This window comes from Notechis scutatus, chromosome 8 (genome assembly GCF_049901735.1).
Source record: "Notechis scutatus isolate UNSWTSFEM ecotype Mainland chromosome 8, rNotScu1.2, whole genome shotgun sequence".
Classification (NCBI taxonomy): Eukaryota; Metazoa; Chordata; class Lepidosauria; order Squamata; family Elapidae; genus Notechis; species Notechis scutatus.
Genome location: NC_142016.1, coordinates 24,087,025 through 24,112,318, shown reverse-complemented (window position 1 = coordinate 24,112,318; position 25,294 = coordinate 24,087,025). Strand labels below are relative to the sequence as shown.

General features: G+C 46.1%; 2 protein-coding genes across 3 annotated transcripts in view; both read left to right on the top strand.

Annotated features, from left to right (window-relative positions):
- The window catches only part of B3GNT8 (UDP-GlcNAc:betaGal beta-1,3-N-acetylglucosaminyltransferase 8), a 133,358-nt gene that overhangs the window by 52,175 nt on the left and 55,889 nt on the right, over nt 1-25,294 (top strand). The window lies entirely within an intron of this gene.
- EXOSC5 (exosome component 5) lies at nt 1,548-24,455 on the top strand. The gene is made up of 6 exons (XM_026688342.2): nt 1,548-1,698; nt 4,438-4,551; nt 6,806-6,927; nt 8,257-8,397; nt 10,277-10,366; nt 22,844-24,455. Exons 1-6 carry the CDS (start codon nt 1,587-1,589, stop codon nt 22,934-22,936), a joined length of 672 nt encoding a protein of 223 aa, XP_026544127.1. The 5' UTR covers nt 1,548-1,586; the 3' UTR covers nt 22,937-24,455.

The window sequence follows — 25,294 nt, the reverse complement described above, 5'->3', positions numbered from 1 at the left end:
AAGTCTCCCACCAATTTGCAAGAGAGAGAGGCATACAGCATAAGGAGCGGGAGGAATAGATGGATGGGTGGATGTATAGAAAGAGGGATAAAGGAGAGATTGATAGATGACAGAGGTAGACGATAGATGTAGAGATTCGATAGATTAGCTATAGATTAGATGATGGATGGATGGACGGGTGGATATATAGAAAGAGGGATGGATGGATAAAGGAGAGATTGATAGGATATAGACAATATAGAGATCAGATATAGATAAGATGGATGGATGGATGATATAGAGATTAGATAGATAAGATGGATGGATGGATCGATCGATCGATATATAGAGATTAGATAGATTAGCGATAGATAGATAGATAGATAGATAGATAGATAGATAGATAGATAGATAGATAGATAGATAGATAGATAGAGGGGTGGATGGATAAAGGAGAGATTGATAGATGACAGAGGTAGACGATAGATGTAGAGATTCGATAGATTAGCTAGAGATTAGATAGATGGACGGATGGATATATAGAAAGAGGGATGGATGAATAAAGGAGAGATTGATAGGATATAGACAATAGACATAGAGATCAGATATAGATAAAATGGATGGATGGATGATATAGAGATTAGATAGAAAAGATAGATGGATGGATGGATCAATATAGAGATTAGGTAGATTAGCTATAGAAAGATGATAGATAGATAGAAAGAGGGGTGGATGGATAAAGGAGAGATTGATAGATGACAGAGGTAGACGATAGATATAGAGATTCGATAGATTAGCTATAGATTAGATGGATGGATGGACGGATGGATGGATGGATATATAGAAAGAGGGATGGATGGATAAAGGAGAGATTGATAGGATATAGACAATAGATATAGAGATCAGATATAGATAAGGGATGGATGGATGGATATAGAGATTAGATAGATTAGCTATAGAAAGATGATAGATAGATAGATAGATAGATAGATAGATAGATAGATAGATAGATAGATAGATAGATAGATAGATGGATAAAGGAGAGATTGATAGGATAGAGATAGGCAATAGATATAGAGATCAGAAAGATATAGAGATTAGATATAGATAAAATGGATGGATGGATGGATGATAGATATGGAGATTAGATAGAAAGTTTAGCTATAGAGGTTATATAGATGGATGGAGATAGATGATGGATGGATGGATGGATGGATAGATAGATAGATGGCTGGATGGGTGGGTGGGTGGGTGGGTAGGTAGGTAGATAGATAGATAAGTAGATAGATAGGAATGGAGATAAAGCTACATAGATATAACTGTTAGATATATCTAGATATAACTGTTAGATATAACTGTCCAGAGTCTTCTGGAATTTAAATTTATTAAAAACCGCAAAAGAAGAGAACGGGAGGGGGGCTCCTCTTGTGTCCCAAAATGCGACCCCTCCTCCCGCCAAATCCCAAAGGGGAGGGCGGGGGCGGGTCCTACAGCGCGGGGGCGTGGCGCGGCGGCTAATCGCCAATCAGCCGTCCCTTCTCAGAAAAAAAAAAAAAAAGCCCCGGATGCGGAAGTGCCGCGAAGGGACCACGTGGGCGGTGGGCAGGATGGAGAGCGACCAGCGGCGCTTCGACTCTGGCGATCTGCCGTCTCTGCGCCGGATCGTGTGCGAGCAAGGGCCCATCTCCCGTCCCGACGGCTCCGTCTCTTGGATGCAGGGTGCGCAGATGCTCCTTCCCAGCTGCTCCTCCCTCCCACCTCTTGATCTCTTCGTGGTGTTCTTTCCGGGATTTTTTTTCCCCTGGGGTGAATGGGGAAATCACCCCCTAGGATATGGACTCCCAAGTCCCATTCTCGCACGTCTGTGCGGGTCAGGCAAGGATGGGAACCGAGCTAAGGGCATCGCGAGCTTTCCTGGAATAATTCCTTTAATTCCAGAGGAAAAAATATATGTAGGATTCAATTCCTCCTCTGGGGTAGGGGGCACCAGTGGTGTTCAGAGGCATGCAGGGCCGTCAACTACGACAACTACTCACAGGAATAAAAAATGTAAACGCTCGATAGAGTTAAACGTATATTTATTTTATTAGCACTTCCAACAAATAAATAGGCAATAAATATGTTGTTGTATTTATGTGACACAAGGTGCATTTGAAGGGTTAACATACACAGATTAGTACGGGGCGTGCACTCTCCCATTTATTCGTACTCATTTATTATGTATATACTTATACCTGTTTATACCTTTTTCCCCCTTATATTATTTATTTTTTTAAAAGCTCAACATTATAAATATATTACCCTCAGCCAGCTTCCGTTGTGTGCATAAACCTATGGGCGTAAAAAAAATTACAACACTGGATTTAGATTTGACTGGCATAATATCCCTTCTCTTTCCCTAATCCTGGCTGACTGTAATTTCCATAACTATCTTATGCAGTCATTTTGGATGAAGCAATACCCTTCTAAGAATTAAAACAGAAATGCTTTGCGGAAAAAAAGGTACCTTAGTAGCGGAACATTGTGGGACAAATTTTCCCGCAAGCTTCCACCCCATGGCAGCGCCCCCAAAGGGAGGGCAGGAGGCAGGGTGTCTTCCCCTGCGCGTGGCCTGGTCAACTAAAGCCACGGAAGGCTGGAGACCTTTTGCCGAAAGCGATGGGTGCTCGACCATCCCAGCAGTGGCCTAGGTGGGGGGCAGGATTGCCAGTTACAGCAAAACTTCCCCTGGAGTAGCTGTTTATACTTACATGCTTATATGTTATGTTCATACTTATACTTATACTTATTTATTTATTTATTTGATTTGCCAATTGTTTACAAGATAATAAGTATAAGTGTATACATAGTTGTGAATACATGAAATGGGTACATATAAGAAAAATAAAAGAAGAATAAGAGAAACAATAGGACAGGGATGGTAGGCACGTTGGTGCGCTTATGCACGCCCCTACAGACCTCTTAGGAAAGGGGTGAGGTCAATAGTAGACAGTCTAAGGTTAAAGTTTTTGGGGTTTGGGGAAGAAACTACAGAGTCGGGTAGGACAGGTAGGACATTGCAATGTATGATTTTATATACCATGCTTAAATCAGACCGAAGGCGGCGTAATTCAAGGTTTTCTAGTTCTAGAATTTCAAGTCTGGTGGCATAAGGTATTCTACAACGAGTAGAGGAGTGGAGAACTCTTCTTGTGAAATATTTCTGGACTTTCTCAATTGTGCTAATATCAGATACGTAATGTGGGTCCCAGACTGATGAACTGTATTCGAGTATTGGTCTAGCAAATGTTTTGTATGCTCTGGTTAGTAGTGTGATATTACCAGAGAAAAAGCTACGTGGGATTAGGTTAACAACTCTTAATGCCTTTTTGGCTATGTAGTTGCAGTGGGCTCTAGCACTTAGATCATTAGAGGTGAGTATTCCAAGGTCCTTTACAGAGCTTGGGTCATCAACTTGTTTCTCAGACATGCTTGACAAACTAAACCAACTAAATAAATAAATAGTATGGGGGGGGGGCCATCAGGCCCATGTGTTAAGACAGCCCTGGAGGCATGTTGGGGTTAGGTAGGTGTCGTGGCTGATTTCTGGAATTCAACAAAGATGGTTTTAAACCAGGGCTCTCCATCCTTGGCTACTTTGAAGACTTGTGGACTTCCACTCCTAGAATCTCCTAGCCAGCATAGTCCACAAGTCTTAAAAGTGGCCAAAGTTGGAGGCTCCCCTGGTTTAAAACCATTTTTCCCCCTCAAATGTGACCGTTTAAGGATGTGTGGACTTCAACTCCCAGAGTTTATTAGGATTGCCAAAGTTGTCTTTTGGATAACGGTCCCCAACGTGCTTTTGTTTCCAAGAGGCAACTGGAGTTTCTTTCTGGTTTTCCTTTGAAGACGTTTCGCTTCTCATCTGAGAAGCTTCTTCAGCTCTGAATAGTGGGGAGCGGAAAGGTTCGCATGCAAGAAGCGGAAGTTTCTTGGACGAGGAGCGAAACGCCTTCCAAGAAAACTGTCACGCTGTCTACCGTGGACCTCACCCCATTCCTCAGAGGTCCTTAAAGGGGGTGTGCATAAGTGCACCAGCATGCCTACCGTGCCTTGTCTTACTGTCCCCGTTTATCTGTATTTACTTCCTTTGTTTATGTTCATACTTACACTTTTATATTGACAAACAAATAAAATTAAAAGAAAAATCAAAAGAAACTCCAGCTGCCTCTTACACACACACACAAAAAGCACCTTTGGGACAACCATGACTTGAGAATCTCCATAGTCCTTTGGATAACTGTTTTGCTACATCCCTCTGCCCCAATTATTAGCAATTCATCTTTGTGCTGCAGGCCAATCTCCCAACCCAAAAGGGAGATTTAAGAGGAGATAATTTTCTGTAATTCTATTCATTTTCTATAATTCAACTGAAGTAGCATGCTTAGAGCCTTCCTTTTTTTTTTTAATTATTTTCAGGGGATACCTCTGTGTTAGTTGGGGTGTATGGACCCACAGAAGTGAAGGTCAGCAAGGAAATCTACGATAAAGCAACTCTGGAGGTGCTGCTAAGGCCAAAAGTGGGCCTGCCAGGTGAGGGGACCCTGTGTTAGAGATCCCCCTGAGAGGTTTTTTTTTGTCTGCTGATGCTGGTGGTACAATATGTATGTATTATATATTATATATTATATATAATATATTTTATATTATATATATTATGTATATATATATAAGTATATATTATAACTATGTATATACGTAATGTATTATGTATGTAATGTACATATGTATGTATGTGTATCCCTGCCTTTATTACTTTTACAAATAACTTAAGGTGACAAACATATCCAACACGCCTTCCTCCTGTTTTCTCCACAACAACCTTGTGAGGAGGGTTGGGCTGAGAGAGAGAAAGTGATTGACTCAAAGTCACCCAGTGGGCTTTCATGCCCAAGGTGGGACTAGAACTCACCGTCTCCTGGTGATTGTCCCAAAATCACCCAGTGGGCTTTCATGTCTAAGGAGGAACTAGAACTCACTGTCTCCTGGTGATTGGCCCAAAATCACCCAGTGGGCTTTCGTGTCTAAGGAGGAACTAGAACTCACTGTCTCCTGGTGATTGGCCCAAAATCACCCAGTGGGCTTTCGTGTCTAAGGAGGAACTAGAACTCACCGTCTCCTGGTGATTGGCCCAAAATCACCCAGTTGGCTTCTGTATCTAAGGAGGAACTAGAACTCACCGTCTCCTGGTGATTGGCCCAAAATCACCCAGTGGGCTTTTGTGTCTAAGGAGGAACTAGAACTCACCGTCTCCTGGTGATTGGCCCAAAATCTCCCAGTTGGCTTTCGTGTCTAAGGAGGAACTAGAACTCACCGTCTCCTGGTGATTGGCCCAAAATCACCCAGTGGGCTTTCGTGTCTAAGGAGGAACTAGAACTCACCGTCTCCTGGTGATTGGCCCAAAATCACCCAGTGGGCTTTCGTGTCTAAGGAGGAACTAGAACTCACCGTCTCCTGGTGATTGGCCCAAAATCACCCAGTGGGCTTTCGTGTCTAAGGAGGAACTAGAACTCACCGTCTCCTGGTGATTGGCCCAAAATCACCCAGTGGGCTTTCCTGTCTAAGGAGGAACTAGAACTCACCGTCTCCTGGTGATTGGCCCAAAATCACCCAGTGGGCTTTCGTGTCTAAGGAGGAACTAGAACTCACCGTCTCCTGGTGATTGGCCCAAAATCACCCAGTGGGCTTTCGTGTCTAAGGAGGAACTAGAACTCACCGTCTCCTGGTGATTGGCCCAAAATCTCCCAGTTGGCTTTCGTGTCTAAGGAGGAACTAGAACTCACCGTCTCCTGGTGATTGGCCCAAAATCACCCAGTGGGCTTTCGTGTCTAAGGAGGAACTAGAACTCACCGTCTCCTGGTGATTGGCCCAAAATCACCCAGTGGGCTTTCGTGTCTAAGGAGGAACTGGAACTCACCGTCTCCTGGTGATTGGCCCAAAATCACCCAGTGGGCTTTCCTGTCTAAGGAGGAACTAGAACTCACTGTCTCCTGGTGATTGGCCCAAAATCACCCAGTGGGAGAACTCACTGTCTCCTGGTGATTGGCCCAAAATCGCCCAGTGGGCTTTCGTGTCTAAGGAGGAACTGGAACTCACTGTCTCCTGGTGATTGGCCCAAAATCACCCAGTGGGCTTTCCTGTCTAAGGAGGAACTAGAACTCACCATCTCCTGGTGATTGGCCCAAAATCACCCAGTGGGCTTTCCTGTCTAAGGAGGAACTAGAACTCACTGTCTCCTGGTGATTGGCCCAAAATCACCCAGTGGGCTTTCGTGTCTAAGGAGGAACTAGAACTCACCGTCTCCTGGTGATTGGCCCAAAGTCACCCAGTGGGCTTTCGTGTCTAAGGAGGAAGGGCTGCCAAGGCGATTATCCGAGGCATTTAAGGAATTCACTGCTTTTCCCCCACTCCCTTTCCGCTAGCAACTAAAAAGACCAAAGGAGTATTTTTTTAGTTGACAATAGTTAGCCCTCAACTTAGGACCACAATTACAGATTGACACAGTTGGAAGGGACCTTTGAGATCATCTAGTCCAACCCCCTGCCCAAGCAGACCCTACACCATTTCTGACAGATAGGCAGTCCAGTCTCTTCTTGAAAGCCTCCAGGGGTGAAGCTCCCACAACTTCCGAGGGCAACTTCTGTTCCATGGGTGGATTGTTCTCCCTGTCAGAAAGTTTCTCCTTATTTCCAGGTTGAATCTCTCCTTGAGATTTGACCATTGTTTCCGTTGCTAAGCGAGACAGCGGTGAAGTGAATCTTAACACACACACACATCCCTTTTGCAGGGGTCTACGAAAAAAGCCGAGAACAGATGATCAAAAAGACTTGTGAGGCGGTGATTTTGGGCAACCTGCATCCCCGGTCCTCTATTACGGTTGTTCTCCAGGTGATTACAGATGCTGGATCTGTATCTTTTTTTAAAAAAAATGTGTTGTGGTTTGCCGGCAGCCGGTACAGACGGCAGCGGAATCGGACAGGGGGGAAGAACGGGGACCAGTCAGGGAGTCTGGGGAGGACTCGGATGAGGGTCCTGTGTCCAGTGCAAGGATGGGGCCAGGAGCATCTGGGAGTGGGGTGCTGCCTTCGGAGTCTGGTGGCAGCGAGGCAGAGGAACAAGGGGAGCCTGTTCCCAGTGCATGTTGTTGTTGGTTTTGTGCAATCGTTGTTAAGGGAATCCTGGATCCATTAAGTGAATTGTGTGGCCATTAAGAGAATCATGTGGCCATTGAGTGAATCATGTGACTTAAGGGAATCATACGGTCATTAAGTGAATTGTGTGGCCGTTAAATGAATCATGCAGTCATTAAGTGAATAGTTTCCACCCCACTCCCCAATACAGGGGTGGGATTCAAATTTTTTAAAAACAACCGGTTCTGTGGGTGTGGCTTAGTTGGTGGGCATGGCTTGGTGGTCATGTGACCGGGTGGACATGGCTTGGTGGTCATGTTATTGGCCAACTCAGTATCACTCACATCGAGGCATGCATCTCCTCGCCTGGCCTCTCATGACTGTGGGGATGCTGCAACAGTCGTAAGTGTGAAAAACGGTCATAAGTCACTTTTTTCAGTGCCATTGTAACTTTGAATGGTCACTCCACACAAGCAAAGTACCAGCAAAGGAGGGGGAAAAAAACTCCAGAGATGTTCCTGAGACAGGAAGTCTAGTCCTGCCAAGAATGTAATAAGGGTTAACGGAGAGGCAGTTTCTGTAAGCAACACCAGAATGTTTCCTTCCTGCCTTCCTTACAGGATTAGGCCAGTAATTTCTTCTAACAACCAGTTCTCCGAACTGCTTAGAATGTTAACAACCCGGTTCTAGCGAATAGGTGTGAACTGGTAGAATCCCACCCCTGCCCCAATGGCTTTCCTTTGTCAGAATCCAGCTGGGAAGGTCGCAAAAGACGACCATATGACCCCAGGATGCCACAGCTGTTAATTGATAAACTTGCCGGTTGCCAAGCAACCCAAATTTTGGTTGTGTGACTGAAAATAGGGGATGATTGTCAGGGTGAGGACCGGACATAAGCCCCTTTTATCAGTGGTCGCTAAACGGACAGTCACTTGAAGACTTACCTGTATGGAGAACATTTATTATTAAAATATATACGCAGCCCGATTCCCGGTGATTCTGGCTAGCTGGGAATTGCAGATCTGGCTGGTTTATCCATTCCTGCTTCTTTGTCTGCTGCACCTGTTGGATCGTTCTTGTTTTCCTTGAATCTAAACCCGTTAAAAAGCTGCTCTCCAGCTGTTTGAACGCCGCCTGTGTGGGGTTGGTGGACGCAGGACTGCCCATGAGCTCCCTCTTCTGTGGAGTGACCTGCGCCTTGGACGTCGATGGGAACATCCTCCTAGACCCCACCGCCAAGCAAGAAAAGGTGGGGAATCCGCGTTCATTCCGGCCTGGATCAACGCCGTTGGTCTTTTGGTGGCAGGGAGTGCCAAAGGCCCCACGGGGCCCTGGGTTGGAGCAGGCAGGGAGGCAAGGTGTGCAAATTTGGCAATTCCCTCTTTCCCTCTGCCTCTCCCTCCCTTTCCCCCTCCATCTTTCTCTCCCCCCCTTTCCATCTCTATCTCTTTCCCTTTCTTTCCTTCTGTCTCTTCCTCCCTTTTTCTTTCTCCCTCACTCTCTTCTTTTTCTCTCTCCCTTTCTCCCTTTCTTTTCCTCTCTCTCCCTCCCTTTTCCCTCTCTCTTTCTTTCTCTCACTCTCATTCTCTTTCCATCTCTCTCTCCCTCCCTTTCCCTCTGTCTCTATCTTTCCCTGTCTTTCTCCCTCTTTCCCTCTGTCTCCCTGTCCTTTTCTCCCTCTCCCTCCCTCTCCTCTCTCTCTCTCACTTTCTCCCTCTGTTTCCTTCTGTTTCTTCCTCCCTTTTTCTTTCTCCCTCACTCTCCCTTCTCTCCCTCTCTCTTTCCCTCTGTCTCTCCTTCCCTTTTTTCCCCTCCCTCCCTCTCCTCTTTCTCTCCCTCTCTCTTTCCCTCCATCTCCCTTTCTCCTTCCCTCTCTCAGGAAAAGGCCAGGGGATTCTGGAAGCTGAACTCCACCCATCTTAAAATGGCCGAGGTGGAGAAACACGGCCTTAGACAGTCTACGAATTTGGACTATCTGTTTTAACTAACCCAGCTTCCTTCTTTCCATAATTCAACCAGACAAGGAATGCCAAATCACGTTTTATTGACTTGCATTATTTACATCCCATGCTCCCTAAGTTTCTCTTATAAAGGGGGCTGGAAAATCTAATTATTATTTTTTTAAAAAACAGATTCCCTGCAAAACGTTAAAGCTTGCATCATTCTATGCTTCAACGGGAAAATAGCAATCCTTAGCCAAATCTACTTTAATCCGCTTACTTCAAAAAGGAGAAGTTTGAACATGAAAACAAAATTGGATTTGCTGAGTCTAGCTGAACTCAAAGCCCAATCTCAACCCCTAACTCTTAACACCTCTGTGGATTTCCCCATGTGGTTTACAAGGAAGTGTATTGTGTGTGGGGGGGCTTGAAAAGTCACCCCCCCCTCCTAACCATACCAAGGGGCTACAAATCTCTTGGCGAACTCCAGTTTGCCCTCCAAATTCAAGGGGACCCAACCAGGGGTGGGCTTCAAATTTTTTTAGCAAGGGGCCCTCTGCCCTAATGATTGGCTGGGTAGGCGTGGCTGGGTGGTCATGTGGCTGGGTGGGTGTGGCCAACTCGACGTAGCTTCTTTGCCCTAATTACCTAAAAACAAAAGATAATATATCAAAAAGTTGTTTATTAATACTTAAATAAAAGACTGGGTGAAACCAGGTTTAATAGCAGTGACTGTGAGAGGGATCTTGGGAGTCTTTGTGGAGTTTCTGAGGGGTTATGTGATTCTTATTATTTGGGAATTAATCCCCTTGGAGGCTGATGGATAGGTTATCTGATTTTCTCAATGGCTCTCCCTCGGCAAGCACTTTATCTAGCTTGGCACACTTTTACCAGGTGTGAAGTGCTCTTGGCTGAATGCCCAGAAGTTCAGTTAAGCCTATTAAGAGCTTTCCCTTGCTGCTTGTCTTTCTGAGGTGATTGGGGGCTCTCCAAACCCCGCAGAGTCTTAGCTAGGGGCCACCCCTGGACCCAACCCTAATTATTTTACCTGCATTTTCCCCTCTTCCCAAGTTTCCTGAGAATTAGGGGTGTTGTTTGCAGGTCAGGGTTAGGTGGGCCGGTTCTGATTTGTATCATAATTAAGACTTCCTTTGGCATCTGGGAACACCGTGTTCTTCCTTTCTGCAGGATGCCCCTGCGGTGTTGACCTTCGCCATCGATAGCGTGGAGAAGAAAATCCTACTCTCCACCATGAAGGGGACGTGTTCCGAAGAACAGGTAAGGGTGACAGCCGATGGGAATGGCCTCTCCGAATCTGGACTTGAACCCTTGTTTGTCTGGGGGGTGGGTGGGTTGAACATTTTGTTTTCAAAGTCTCTTTTGTCTCCTGTGTCAGGATTCCGGCAGTTACCCCCAATTAAATCATGAGTCTCGAGCCAAACTTCCAAAACTTCAAAAGGATTTATTGGGAGTTAACATGGCCGGCACTGCCTGGGTGCAGCCAACTCTGAGACACATCATTCCTTGTCACCCTTGACCCTGGTTTCCCCCCACCCCTCTGGGTGTATCGTAATTCATATTCTCCAATGGGACACATCCATAGCCCAGAGTCATCAGTCATGTTCTCCAGTTAGAATTTTGCCCGGCAGAAACTTCAGTCACCTAGTTACTATCTTTGAAAAACTATTTATGGAATGCGCTTTCGCTTTCCAAGCTGCCGCTCTGCTCTTTCAAACTCATTCCCCGCCCCCTTTCTGTTGGCAACTCTAACAGGACCATAGAAATATTTTATGAGTTGGCATCCTTGCAAATTTCTGGTCAGTGTGACTAGGAGTTAGCTCTGCAAGGTAGTCCAGTCAAGGACACTCTGTTCTAACCAAGGCTTCCCAAGACCGTTATTAAGCACATGCTTTGTTAAAACAACTCTTGTTTTATTTCCACGCTGGGAATTATTTTCACTCCCAGCAGGTAATGAGTCCCAAACAGTCCCTCGAGATAAGCACCCACCTTTCTCTCCTTTGAATTGCTGCCAACAACTAGAGGGCCAAATGTGATGACCCAGGGTGGGATTACAAAATAAACACATGGTTTATATTCCGATGCTTGATGGCTGACTCACATTTATGACCGTGGCTGTGTCCCGGGGTCACGGCATCCCCTTTCGCAACCTTCTGACAAGCCCACTATTGCTGTTGCTAAGCGAGACATTTGTCCCGCGAGTTTCGCCCCATCTTACGACCTTTCTTGCCGCTGTCGTTAAGTGAGTCACATGGTTAAGTGAATCCATTGAGTTGGCTCGTCAAAAGGTCACCATAGGGGAAAATCACGTGACTTCTGGGACACTGCAACCGTCATAACTGTGAGTCGGTTGCCCAAGAGTTTGGATTTCAATCCCGTGACCATGGTGGGGGGGGGGTCACGTCGCAACGGTCGTAAGGGTGAAAAAAATGGTCATAAGTCACATTTTTGAGTGCCGTGGTCACATCGAATGGCGTGTGTTTGTGAGGAAACTCGACCCTTCAGTTGCTGAGGGATACGGAGCTGGGAAACTATAAAATCAAAATGAGGAAAATCTCTGGGCAGATCTAAAAAATGAAAAAAAAAAAAAAAAGTCAAATTGAACCCACAAGGCCCCAAGACGTGTTGCAATTTATTTATTTTTTAATGAGGATTTAAATGAAACCCAACCAAAAGGCTGGGTTTTTGTATACCACGGGGAATTGTGAATGGATTTCCCTCCATAATCCTTTGCTCCAACCGTTCCAACCGCTTAGAAGCAGCTTCCCATGAGGAAACAGGCCAAAATACATTCAATAATATTAATAATTAGCTTCGCTATGAAACTATGTGGTCGGGCTTAGTTTTTGGGGAGGAAAATAAGGAGGGGAAAATTCTGCCTCCGCCTACCAGCATCCATCGGTATTCTTCTGGCTAGCGTCCTGTCAGTGTGTGAGAGAGTTGAGGGCTGTTTGGAAACTGAAACAGCATTTGCTCTGTGAGCAAGAAGGAGACAGCAAAGAGCCTGGGCGTGGCTTAGCTCAACTGTTCTGTACTAAAGCTGCTTGGTGCTCTGAAACTGAAACTCCTCTGCTTGTGTTTTGCATTTGGAAGAGATTTCTTTTCGGGGGGGGGTGGGGGGTGTAGAACTCCTTAGCATCAGAGCGTGTTAATAAAAATAATGTAGGATATACTAATGCTCTGATAGTCATTTCGAAAAATCCTTTCTTAGTGAGCACCTAGAAGCCAAGAGGAACATACGTGCCAAATTTCAAGTTTCTAAGCTTTACGGTTCTGGAGATTTTGTGATGATGGGTGTGTGGTATTTTGCTTTTATGTATATAGTTAATAAATCAGCGCCTGGCACAAGGAGGCGTGTTGTTACCGTGGATATCAAACACGGTGACAGACGGTTGCTTGACAAAGCAATTTGTGATTTCTCTCCCTCCTCAAGCACCGTCTCCTTCCCCTGACAACGGCACCCTAACCATGTGTTTTTCTGCCAAGCGTCTCAGGTTGCTGGCAACCTCCTCAATTGAAGGTATCCATCCGAATCGGCGGAAGTACCTGTTCCACCCCATCCGTCGGCTCACAATTGCCTCTTCGGGCACTGATGCACCAATCTTGTTATGTGTGTCAGGGATATCTGTAGGGCACACTCAAAACATATTAAAAGCACCTAAAAGTCAGGCTAAGTTTCAACCGGCACCATTTTGAGCCCATCTTGACCTCAACCTGTTCTCCAAAGCACCTGAAAGCAGAACAAGAAGCAACAGGACGAAAACGAACCAAGGAGAGAAGCAATCTGGAATTAAGGAGAAATTTCCTGACAGTGAGGACAATTAACCAGTGGAACAGCTTGCCACTAGAAGTCATGGATGCTCCATCACTGGAGGTTTTTAAGAAGAGACTGGATAGGCACTTGTCTGAAATAGTGTCTCCTGCTTGAGCAGGGGGCCAGAATAGAAGACCTCCAGGGTCCCTTCTAGGTCTATTCTGAATTGAATTGATTTTGGGGGGGCTTGGTTCGGTTTGAGGTTTTGATTAGCCCAAGGGTCTTCAAACTTGGCAAGTTTAAAACTTCTGGACTTCAACTCCCAGAATTCCTGAGCTAACATGACTGGAGGAGGAATTCTGGGAATTGAAGTCTTAAAGCTGTCAGGTTTGAAGACCCTTGCTCTATCTTATATGCAGCTCTATCGTTCCCCTCTATTGCAGTGGTTTCCTGTATCACATTGTCCCTCCAGGTTTCATCTCTATTGTTCCTGTGATGTATTTCCTGTTCTTGTATTACTCTACACAAGGGTCTTCAAACTTGGCAAGTTTAAGACTGGTGGACTTCAACTCCCAGAATTCCTGAGCTAACATGACTGGAGGAGGAGGAGGAGGAATTCTGGGAGTTGAAGTCCACTTATTTAAAACTCAAGTTGGAAGACCCCTGCTCTACAGTTTTAAGACTCGTGGACTTCAACTCCCAGAATTCCTCCTCCAGTCATGTTAGCTCAGGAATTCTGGGAGTTGAAGTCCAGAAGTTTTAAACTTGCCAAGTTTGAAGAGCCCTGGATTAGCCAAACGAAGCCTTCGGCACAAGTGTGGGCCACCTAAAAGTCAGGCGAAGCTTCAACCTCCACCAGTCACAGAGGGCATCTTGACCTCAACTTATTCTCCACAGCACCTGAAGGCAGGACAAGAAGCAATGGATGGAAACTAAGCAAGGAGAGAAGCAACCTGGAACTAAGGAGAAATTTCTTAACAGTGGAAACAATTAACCAGTGGAACGACTTGCCACCAGAAGTCGTGGGTGCTCCAACACTGGAGGTTTTTAACAAGAGATTGGGTAGCCATTTGTCTGAAATGGTAATCTCCTGCTTGAGCAGGGGGTTGGACTAGAAGACCTCAAGGGTCCTTTTCCAACCTTGTTATTCCAAGTAACTGCTAAGAAGGATAAGAGAGCCAAAATTCGGTTCCCTCAAACAGCTTCTAAAAACAAAATGGAAGATAAAAGGGGTTTCCTGCCTGAGCAAGGGGTTGGACTAGAAGACCTTGCAGATCCCTTCCAACTCTTGTTATTCTGTTCTGGCTTTTTTGTGGGGGTGTTTTTTTTTTGTTACCCTTGTGGCTACGCATCGTCAAAAGGCCGTTAGCATTCCAGGTGAGGCGCGCCGAGTCATTTCTCATTACCGTCTCCACATCTCAGGCAAATGGCCCCCAACGCCGAGCCCATCCTGCTCCGAAGGGCACAATTAGGAACGTTAATGTGCTATCGAACGGCGCAGGCAGCCATTCATTAGGCCAGTGTTTCTGTCGGGCGGAGATGGCTGGCGTTTTCATTTCGGGGTGAATTGTAATAAATTGGGGCTCTTGGGAAAAAAACAACAACCAGAATTATGGGCAGCGGCCCAGGGAGAACATCAAATCGGATTTCTCTCTGTCTGAGGTTGGTCTGTTCCTTCTCAGGCTGAGTATCCCCCTCGTGTGTGTCAGGCTGTAGCGGCCATTAACAGATTAACAGAGTTGGAAGGGACCTTGTAGGTCATCTAGTCCAACCCCCCGCCCAAGCAGGAGACCCTACACCATTTCTGACAGAGGGCAGTCCAGTCTCTTCTCGAAAGCCTCCAGTGATGAAGCTCCCACAACTTCTGAAGGCAACTTCTGTTCCCTTGGTTGATTGTTCTCCCTGTCAGAAAATTTCTCCTTATTTCCAGGTTGAATCTCTCCTTGTTCAGTTTCCATCCATTCTTCCTTGTCTGGCCTTCAGGTGCTTTAGAAAATAGCTTGACCCCCTCCTCCTCTCTGGGGCAGCCCCTCAAATATTGGAAGATGCTCTCCTGTCTCCCCTGGTCCTTCTCTTCCCTAGACTAGCCAGGCCCAGTTCCTGCAACTGTTCATCGTATGTTTTAGTCTCCAGTCCCCTCATCATCCTGGTTCCTCTTCTCTGTACTTTTTCTAGAGTCTCAACATCTTTTTTTATAGTGTGGTGAACAGAACTGGATGCAGTACTCTAGGTATGGTCTTACTAAGGCTTTATAGGGTGGTATTAGTACCTCACTTGATCTCGATTGTATCCCTCTGTTAATGCAGCTTAGGATTGCATTGGCTTTTTTGGCGGCGGCTGCACACTGCTGGCTTCTATTTAGCTGGTTGTCCACTAAGACTCCAAGATCCCTCTCCCAGTTCCTGCTATTGAGAAATCTGGTTTCACCTAGTCTATATCTTGCTCGGAGTGAAGATGCCCCATTTGAAGGAAGAAAAGAGCCAGGATTGATCTGTGAAGACTTTGATGCTCCCTGAGCTTGGTTGGTTTGCAGACATTTCATGACCCAACTAGGGAACATCAACAATGCTAAAAGGCAGTGGAATTTATGGGGGGGAGGGAGGAGTAGAAGGAAAGAGGAGGAAAAGGAGGAGGAGGAGAAATGTGCGGTCCTTGGAGCTCTCTTGAGCTTGTTTGTTTTCTTGCAGACCTTTCATTACCCAATTAGGTAACATCATCAGTACTAGAAGGGGGAGTGGGGTTTGTGAAGAAGAGGAGGACAAAGACAACAATTGTGGGGTCTTGTTGCTCCCTGAGGTCGGTTGTTTTCTTGGAGACGTTTCATGACCCAACCAGGCAACATCCTCAGTGCTAGAAGGACGCAGAGTCAGCTCTTTGGAAACCCTGTAAACAAAGCACTGATGATGTTACCTAGTTGGGTGAGGAAACATCTGCAAGAAAACAACCAACCTCAGAGAACACCAAGGACCCCACAGTGCAACCCTGAGCTACAAAATCTCTTTCTTCTGATGGGCATTTGTTGGGCATGTCAATGCAGGTTATTCTTACACTGGAGTATATCCATTTTTTTTTCCAGCCTTGGCAACTTTTTGATGGGTGGACTTCAACTCCCAGAATTCCCCAGCCAGCCAAGTCCTTCTCTCCTCCCCCCTTTTCGAATTACTTCCAGTTTTTGGCAAAAAAAACAACGCCCCAAATCTTACTTAATGACTTAACAACCACTGCATTTGTGTAACAACTGTTAAGCCTGAATTCCCCAACGAATGTTAAGGAAAACAAACTAAACAGAATGTGTAGCGTAGTCAGATAGGCAGACAGGTAAATGTGTGAGATAAGTTTGTATTTTAGTTAACACGCAGTAAAAAGTACAGATACGCTTGTGCTATCAAAAATATAGTTTATTCCATTAGGAATTTTAGCATAGTCAAATTAACGATCCATTAGTCATGTATCATTTCAGTCAGTCCAGTCGAGGATACTCAATTTACAAAGTCCATGTTGAATAGCCAATGTCAGTTCACTTACAATAAATCAGTCCGTATTTTCTCTTCTCTCCGTTGAGAAATAAACACTTTTTTCTCTCTTCCGTTCCAGTAAGGAAAAAACGCAGTCATCAATCCATCCAGTAATTAGGGATCATTAAGCCAGAGAGAGAGAGCTGCAATTGACTTGCTTCTTTTATGGTGCTTTTACAACCACACCCTTAATTACATTCTTGTAGTTAAAGTTACACACACTTTAACCAACAAACCATGATAACTTATTTATTATTTTTACCCAAACCAGTTAGGGTAAACAATGTTATCCCTAACAACAACCACATAAAATTGAGCTTGATCTCAAGGTGACCCACTTAATGACTGCTGAGACGGCCATAATTCTGGGCTCAATTCTGGTCGTAAGTCAAAAGACCCCTTGTAGTTCCTCTCCTGAAAGTGTTGTTTTTTTGGTTTTTGTTTTGGTGCCTATTAGCTGGAAGATTTTCCTGCTGTCGAGGAATGTCAAAACTCGGCAGCCCTTTCGTGCTTCGCTCCATTCGCCTGCTTTCATGCCGCTGAGTCTTTGAATTTTATCATTATTTTTTAAAATTTGTTTTCAGGCTTGACGTGAGCCCTGCTCCGCTGTTTCCTTCCCACCCCCTCCTCTCGTTTAACAGAAATGCACCTTTGGGAGGGGGTCTTCGCCAGCATTGTCTCCACCTCTTTAAGCATTCATCGCAACCTCCAGCGCCTCTGGCTAAAAATTGGCACTTAGGTGACGGGGGAACAGAGGGGGCCATAACCAGGCGTCCATTTTAATCAGGGCAAGCTCCACGGAAGCCTTGACAAACATCGGTCTGATGTGTGGCTTCGGGTTTTACACACCTCTTCGTTTTCCCCATCGCTCCGAAATGCTCCCCTTTGTAATTCGCACCTAGGCTTGTCAAAGGAACCTTGCAAGTGAATCCCACAATGGGTAGGTAACGGTGTTTCCCCAAAAATAAGACCCTGTCCTTTTTTCTTTTTTTCTTTTTGGCCGCCAAAAAAAGTCACCAGGTCTTATTTTCGGGGGGTGTCATTTACTGACTAACCATACATACGTACGTCACCCCCAGCCTCCTTTTCTCTGTCAAGAGGCCTTCAGGAATTTCTTCTGCAGCTGGCAAGGCTTCCCTGAAGGCCTCTGCAGCCGATACCAGAGCTCTGGATCGATCCAGAGCTTCTTTACCAGCTACAGAGGGGCCTTCAGGAAAGCCTTGCTAACTGCGGATGACGTGGCCCGGCAAGGCAGGTGTCGGGGTGTGTGAGGCTTGGCTACAACTGTCCAAAGGTAAGTAGTAAGGCAGCTCCAACCCCGTCCAATCTCAACCCTAGCTTAATTTTTACCCATCTACTCTTGGAGTAGGCGGGATCTTAATTAGGGCTTATTTTGGGGGGTAGGGGTTATATTGGGCGCATGTGTAAAAAATCAAGCTAGGACTTACTTTCGGGGTAGGTCAGAGATGGCTAACCTTTTCGTCGTTGCATGGCAAAAGTGTGTGCATGCGCCCCCTGCATGCGCATGCGACCCCCCCGTGTGCACGTGACCCCTGTGCGCGCCTCGGTCCCCTGGCGCATGCGCGTGCAGAAATGGTGTAGGGTCTCCCTCTTGGGCGGGGGGGTTGGACTAGATGACCTACAAGGTCCCTTCCAACTCTGATTATCTGTAATCTGTAATTCTTGAGGTTGGGAAAATGGGAGGGGGGTATTTCTTGGAGTGTATGTGGTTAGACATAGTAACATTCTTTTTCTAAATCAAGGTCATGTTATCTCTGCACCTGGGTGAGAGGACGTCTCAAGCTGGAACAGATGGTGATTGGGGCATGTGATGCGATGATGGGTGCAGGGGGGAAGATTTGTAGTTTTTACTTATTGCAAGGAAGCCCGTAACTTTCAGATTCGGGATTGCCCAGATGTGCCAGTTTACCATCCCCCCAAAAATAGATCTTTTGAGAAGATGCCTGTCTCAGAGTTATTGGTTGGAGTGGAGGTTTTCTGGAACGCTGACAGATACTGGATGGCATACTGGCCTCTGTCCATCCTGGTTTGAAAAGCTTGGCTGGGGAGGGAGAGAGCGTGGGTTGTTTTTTTTGAAAGTGAGTAATTTTCTTTGCCTAATTTTCCACGGTCGAGCTACCGCGTCCAGATATAGTTCTTTGTTACTCGGCAAATCACCACGCCGTTTAAAATGGGTTTCACTTCAATGGCTGCCTGGTGTTGCAGAGAACCACGCAAAAGCCCTTGGGCCATGTGTGTGTGTGTGTGTGTGTGTGTGTGTGTGTGTGTGTGGTGGGTTTGCTGGACACGGTGGATTGCTTTTCACAGCACATTTTAATTTGGCTTCTGCAACAGCCCATTATCCGGAGGCACAAAATATGTGCACTGTTGTTGCTCCCAAACAGTTCCACTGTGCCGGATTTAAGACAGACGAAGCTGAACCGTGTGTGTTTGTAGGTGTGTGTTGTGTGTGAGCTCCGCAAACCCATGTTGGGCGGTGGTGGGTGCAGCGTGGTGCTTTTATCAAACCCTGGCTTGGAGAGAAGTCACTGCCCAAAACATGACTCTAGGGTGGGGGGGAAAATAGGGGTAGGGGGTCCTTGACTTAAGAGCCACCATTGGGAATGGACTATCATGCCCTTGGTAGAGTTGGACTCTGAGGGAGAGGAGGAACAGCCGACAGGGAGTGGAGGTGTGGCTCCGGAGGTTGTGGAGGAGGCTGGGGAAGGGCAGAGGTCGGCTGGGCAGTCGGAGGAAGAACCAGGCCCATCCCCCTCTCCATCCTAGGACACGCAGGGAGGAACAGAGAAGGAAACAACTTGGCTTGCGAGAGAGGAAGCGGCCATGATCCCCGTCATTGGTTGCAGCTGTGGAGATGAGTATATAAGAGGGGCGATTACAACACAGCGTTGCCAGAAGCAAAGCATGTTTTAGTTATCTTGGTTGGCGTCCTTCCAACAGACTATGCCTTGTTATCTCCTTGAAGTTGGTAATTACTTATCCTGGTCCGTTGTGGAAATTCCATTATTGTAGTTTGTTTTAGTTTTTTTATTTCATCTCTATCTGCTCATTAAGTTCGGACTGTATTGCTTTCCTTTGAAGATTGTTTTTGAATACATTTTATCTCCAACTGAGAATTATTGAACAGTGGGGCCAAGTGGGAGGCATTAAAGGACATTTATTTACGTTTTGGATTTTGTTATGTTTGTGTTACACTCCGGGTCATCACATGGACCGTCCATTTGCTAAGCAGTGGGGTCGCATCCGATTTCATGGTCTTTTTTCTTTTAAACCGGATCGTTAACCGAATAATATGGTTGCTAAGAGGATCATACGGTCATTAAGCAAATCCAGCTTGTCTCTCCCCCCCTCCATTGACTGGTCTCACCAAGTCGGCTTGCTTTTGTATGGGTTAAGTGTATGGTGTGAATTGACTCCACTGCAGTTTGGAAGCTGCAGTTGCGGTCTCCCTGTTTTCTGGTGACTCTGGTTCTACAAACTCTGGCCGTTCTCAGGTGTCAAAATGCCCTCTTGTGTTCCCAAGGCAAAGATATGATCTTGGGTCTCTGTGAGCTTGTTTTCTTGCAGACTTTTCTCAACCAATCTAGGTAACATCATCAGTGTTAGAAGGGAGTGGGGTTTGTGGATAGGGAGGGAGGAAGGAAGGAAGGAAGGAGGATTGTGAGGTTCTTGGCGTTCTGTGAATTTGGTTATTTTCTTGCAGACATTTCATGACCAAACTAGGTAACATCATCAGTGTTAGAAGGGAGTGGGGTTTGTGGATAGGAAGGGAGGGAGGGAGGGAGGGAGGGAGGAAGGAAGGAAGGAAGGAAGGAAGGAAGGAAGGAAGGAAGGAAGGATTGTGAGGTTCTTGGTGTTCTCTGAATTTGGTTATTTTCTTGCAGACATTTCATGACCAAACTAGGTAACATCATCAGGACCAGAAGGGAGTTGGAGTTTGCAAAGTGGAGCAGGAGGGGGGGGAAAAGGAGGAGAATTGTGAGGTTTTTAATGTTCTCTGAACCTGATTGTTTTCTTGCAGATATTTCATGACCCAACTGGGTAACATCATCATCAGTGCTAGGAGGAAGTGGGGTTTATAAACAGAGAGTAAATCCCTACTCCCTTCTAGCACTGAGGATGTTACCTAGTTTGGGTCACGAAATGTCTGAAAAGCACATCTGAAGAATTTAAACGCTGAACTACAAACGTCCCCTTCTGTTGGCAACTCATTCCTTCTTGACAGATTTGGTCCAGTAACATCCAGTAACACCAGAAAAAGTAGCCCATGGAAACACGCAGACTGTCTTTCCCTTCTGGTTTTGCGCAGTGCCGTCTTTCTGGAAATTCACGTTACTTCGTGGATAGTTTCCAACCTGCCTTCGGAGATGTTAAAACCCACCGTCAGACGCGACGAGAAAAAAAAAGGATGGGGTTGAAAGAAACAATTTCTGCGCCCAGGAAGATGTTTTCTTCCATAGATTTTTATTATTATTTCTGTTTGGCCAAGCCCGAGCAGGACCGATAGCGGGAGGAGAGTTCGCCATTTCCCGGCGATAGTTCCTGCATCATCATCCCCTCACCTGTTCGGCGTGCACCCGAGAAGATTGATGGCCCGTTGAATTGTCCAGGAGGGCTGAACTGATTCCTTATTTGTAGCTGCTTGTCTGCCTTCCCGCCAGCTGTGAGCTCACGCACTCCAGCCATGCCGCGTGCCGCTGTTTATTGAGCTGAAAAGACTTAAGTGAGCCAGACAGATTTTGACAGCTCCACGGCGAACGGCTCAGTTGACATGGAGGAAGAGGAGGAGGAGGATGGGGGGTGGGCGGCACGGAGAACCAGGTTGCTAGTTCCCTGCGTACACGGGGTAGTGCTTGGGAGAATGGATGGCTTCCTTTGCATATAAATTGACTAATTAAAACGCAGCCTTGCGAGTAGACCAGATAAGAAAACTTGGAAAAGATGAGCTAATTGTCCTTTATGGTCAGTCTGCGTTAATGGAACGTTGCAAGTGTGAAAGTACCAATCTCCCACTGTCCCTTCTGATCACCTGACTGGGATGCCCCAGGGTGGGATACAAAACAAACACAGTCACAGAAAACAGGCGAAGCCCCTTTTATTCCTCCACTTTGCTTCCGAGCTCCGAATGTTCTTGATGGACGACAAAAAAAAACTCCCACACAAACAGTTACAAGAAGAAGGAAAAAAGCAACACAAACCAGGCAAGATAAGGGCTGGAGGACATCCACAGATAACACACACTGGGAAGGACGCCAAACTCAGAGAGGAACCATAAACTAGAGATATTTCCATGCTTTGTTTCCAGCACTTGCCAGTACGCATGTCCGTCCTCTTATCCAGTTGTCACAGCTGCAGCCCATGAAGAGGATCAAGGCCCTTTCCTACCCCTAAGACCATGCCATTCACGTCTCTCCCTTATCCTTTCCTCCCTGCATGCCCTAGGATGGAGAAGGGATGGGCCTGGGTCCTCCTCTGACTGCCCAGCCCACCTCTGCCTTTCCCCAGCATCCTCCACAACCTCCGGAGCCATACTTCCACTCCCCTGTCGGCTGTTCCTCCTCTCCCTCAGAGTCAGTCTCCACCAGGGGCATGACATGACCAGCTCGATACCTGTGCTTCGCTACGAAACTATGTGGTCGGGCTTAGTTTTCTAGGGTGTGGGGAGGAAATTCTGCCTCTGCCTACCAGCATCCACCGGTATTCATCTGGCAGGCATCCTGTCAGTGTGTGAGAGAGTTGAGGGCTGTTTGGAAACTGAAAGAGTATTTGCTGTGTGAGCAAGAAGGAGACAGCAAGGAGCCTGGGCGTGGCTTAACTCAACTGTTCTGTACTAAAAGCTGCTCGGTGCTGTGAAACTGAAACTCTTCTCCTCCGCTTGTGTTTTGCATTTGGAAGAGATTTCTTTCCAGGTGAGGAGGGGGAGTAGAACGCTTTAGCATCAGAGGGGGCTTTTGGCAGGAAACAATTCGTTCGTTGCAGCAGCGTGAAGATCTGTCTGTGCATCTCAGAGACTCCTATGCCGAGTCCTTCCTTGTCAGCACTGAGTTTGGAAATATTTACTCGGTAGCCCTCCCAGATAGTTAAGATCCGTGCTCCTCATTACACCCTTGAAAGACTGTTTGCCGGGCCTTTGGCTGAGTGTGAATGCAAGAAATTCACCTTTGTTGAATAAAAGGGGTTTTGCCGGGACAAAGAGTCTGCTTAGTGCTTTTTGGCGAAGCCGAGGTCAGAACAGATTGTCGATAAATGAAAGGTTGTAGGGCAAGGACTACCCCTTTAAACGAAGACTGTGCCATGGGCGTACTTTAGACCTGGGGTGGGGGGTCCTATCAGGGAGGGGCAGAGAGCAAGGCCTATGCTGCCCCCCGCCTTCCCGAAATCTTTTTGGGACTTTTCCTTCCTTCTTTCCAGCTTTTAACCATCTCCCCCTTCTCTTGATCCCTGCAGCTTCAGCAATGCATTGCCACCGCGCAGCGAGCGGCCGAAACCATCTTCCGCTTCTACCGAGACGCCGCATGCAGGAAGTACTCAAAATGGTGACTTTTCTCTCCCCCCTCCCCCCCCCCCCAATCACCAGCACAATGGGACATTCCTAAGGAAGAGCGGCTGATGCAGCCAACACCCTTCTAGCAGCGGACTCTACTTTCCAGATGTATGCTGGCTGATGTTAACCCAGGTTGGGGAAGCAGCTGGCAGGTGGGGCACCAACAAGCTAGGGATGCTGGCTACCTCAACACCTGACGACCTTCAGCATCCAGGATTTCCAAGCTGCATGTTAAACATCCACTTCCTGCTTCCAGAAAATGTTTCCAGATCCAGTTTGATTCTTGCTCGGTTTTATCTACGTTTTTTTTCCCCCACCCAGCTGATTCAGCCCATCCTGTTCTCTTCTTCGCGGAGTTATTTCTTTTTTTCTCCTTGTCTCCTGCCTGAAATTATCATGCTGGGTTTTGGCAAAGCTAGCCAGGTGTCTTCTTGCCATGATCAGGAAGAAGCAAAGGAAGAATTTATCCTGGTTTGCTTAAAGCAGAGGTCTCTAAACTTGGCAACTTTAAGACTTGTTGTCTTAAAGTTGTCAAGTTTGGGACTCCTGGCTTAAAGGAACAATTTAGCCTGATCTGCTTAAAGGAAGAATCTATCCCAGTTTGCTTAAAGGAAGAATTTATCCCGGTTTGCTTAAAGGAACAATTTATCCTGGTTTGCTTAAAGGAACAATTTATCCTGGTTTGCTTAAAGGAACAATTTATCCTGGTTTGCTTAAAGGAACAATTTATCCTGGTTTGCTTAAAGGAACAATTTATCCTGGTTTGCTTAATGCCCGCCATATTTTTTTAATCTCTTGCAAGTCAGTTATTAGTCTGATTCTTATGTCACCTGAAGCTACCAATTTTGATCACCCAGCTTGATGGCGGGGGTGGGGGGTTGGACTAGAAGACCTCCAAGGTCCCTTCCGTTATTCTATTCTATTTTGCTTGGTTGGAGAAGCAGCATGCCGGGCCAAGGTTCACCAGCCTTGGAAAGAGTCACTCTGTGCAAAAAGTCATTTTACTCGAGACGTAAATCTCCAAACCATTTTTTTTTTAAAAAAATAATTTTTTTTGGAAGAAATAGATAACGACTTCAGGAATAACCTGTTCAATTCTTGTTTTTCCACCCCCATTTTTTCTTTTTTTAAAAAAAAACAACAACAACCTAATCTGTAGAGGGAGCTGTAACACCAGCAGAAGAATTTCATGGCTGCGACACCCTTAATGAAGAAGAAGAAAAACTGCCGTTGATTGAGGACTTTGGCTGCCTCTGTTCAGAAATTAACGTCACAAATAAAATAGCAAAGAGGAAATTCCCAGCTCAGCCCTATTTTTGGGGGGGGGGCGGGGGGGGGGAGCGAAAACTTGTTCTCAGTTCTCTTGCAAAGGTTTTTGTCGACCACTTGCAGATGGAGGGTGGGTGAGATCGAGCGGTGGTTGTGATGCACATTTGATACACGTCAGGGCCACCATCTTGACTCTTGACTCCCCCCCACACACACAAAAATATAAATAAATCTCTTCTGACCCCTGTTTTTGCTATTTTGTAAACTCCATATCCCGATGTCACTGACTGCAAACTGTTGCCCTAAGCCAGAGGTCCACAAACTTGGCAACTTTAAGACTTGTGGACTTGTGGAGTTGAAGTCCGCAAGTCTTAAAACTCGCCCTGTTTGGAGACCTCTGCCCTAACCCATTTTTTTTTTCAACCTTGGCAACATGAAATTGGACGGACTTCAACTCCCAGGATTCCCCCCCAACCGGCATTTGAAGGAATTCTGGGAGTATTCTCTATTCTATGCCCTTCTTAAAAGTTGCTCAAGTTGAAAAATACTGCAGTGGATTGCTGAAAAGCTGGACTTTTGAGAAATCAGGGAAGCAGACAGATTGGGGGAGCAGCTCTATGTTCAAGTTTGATGCTAAATCATGCAAGTTGGGGGATTCTGGGAGTTGAAAGATGTTTGAGGCTCTAGAAAGAGTGCAGAGAAGATCAACCAAGATGATTAGGGGACTGGAGGCTAAAACGTATAAAGGACGGTTGCTGGAACTGGGCACGGCTAGTTTGATGAAAAGAAGGACCAGGGGAGACAGGATAGCAGCCTTCCAATACCTGGGCGGAGGAGGGGGCTGCCACGAAGAAGAGGAGGGGGTCAATCTATACTCCAAAGCACCTGAAGGCAGGACAAGAAGCAATGGATGGAAACTAAAATCAAGGAGAGAAGCAACCAAGATACAAGAAGAAATTTCCTGACAGAACAATTAATCGGTGGAATTAAGTTCCAGAAGTTTTGAATTCTCCAACACTGGAAGTTTTTAAAAAGAGATTGAACAACAATTTGTCTGAAATGGTTTCCTGCCTAAGCAGGGGGTT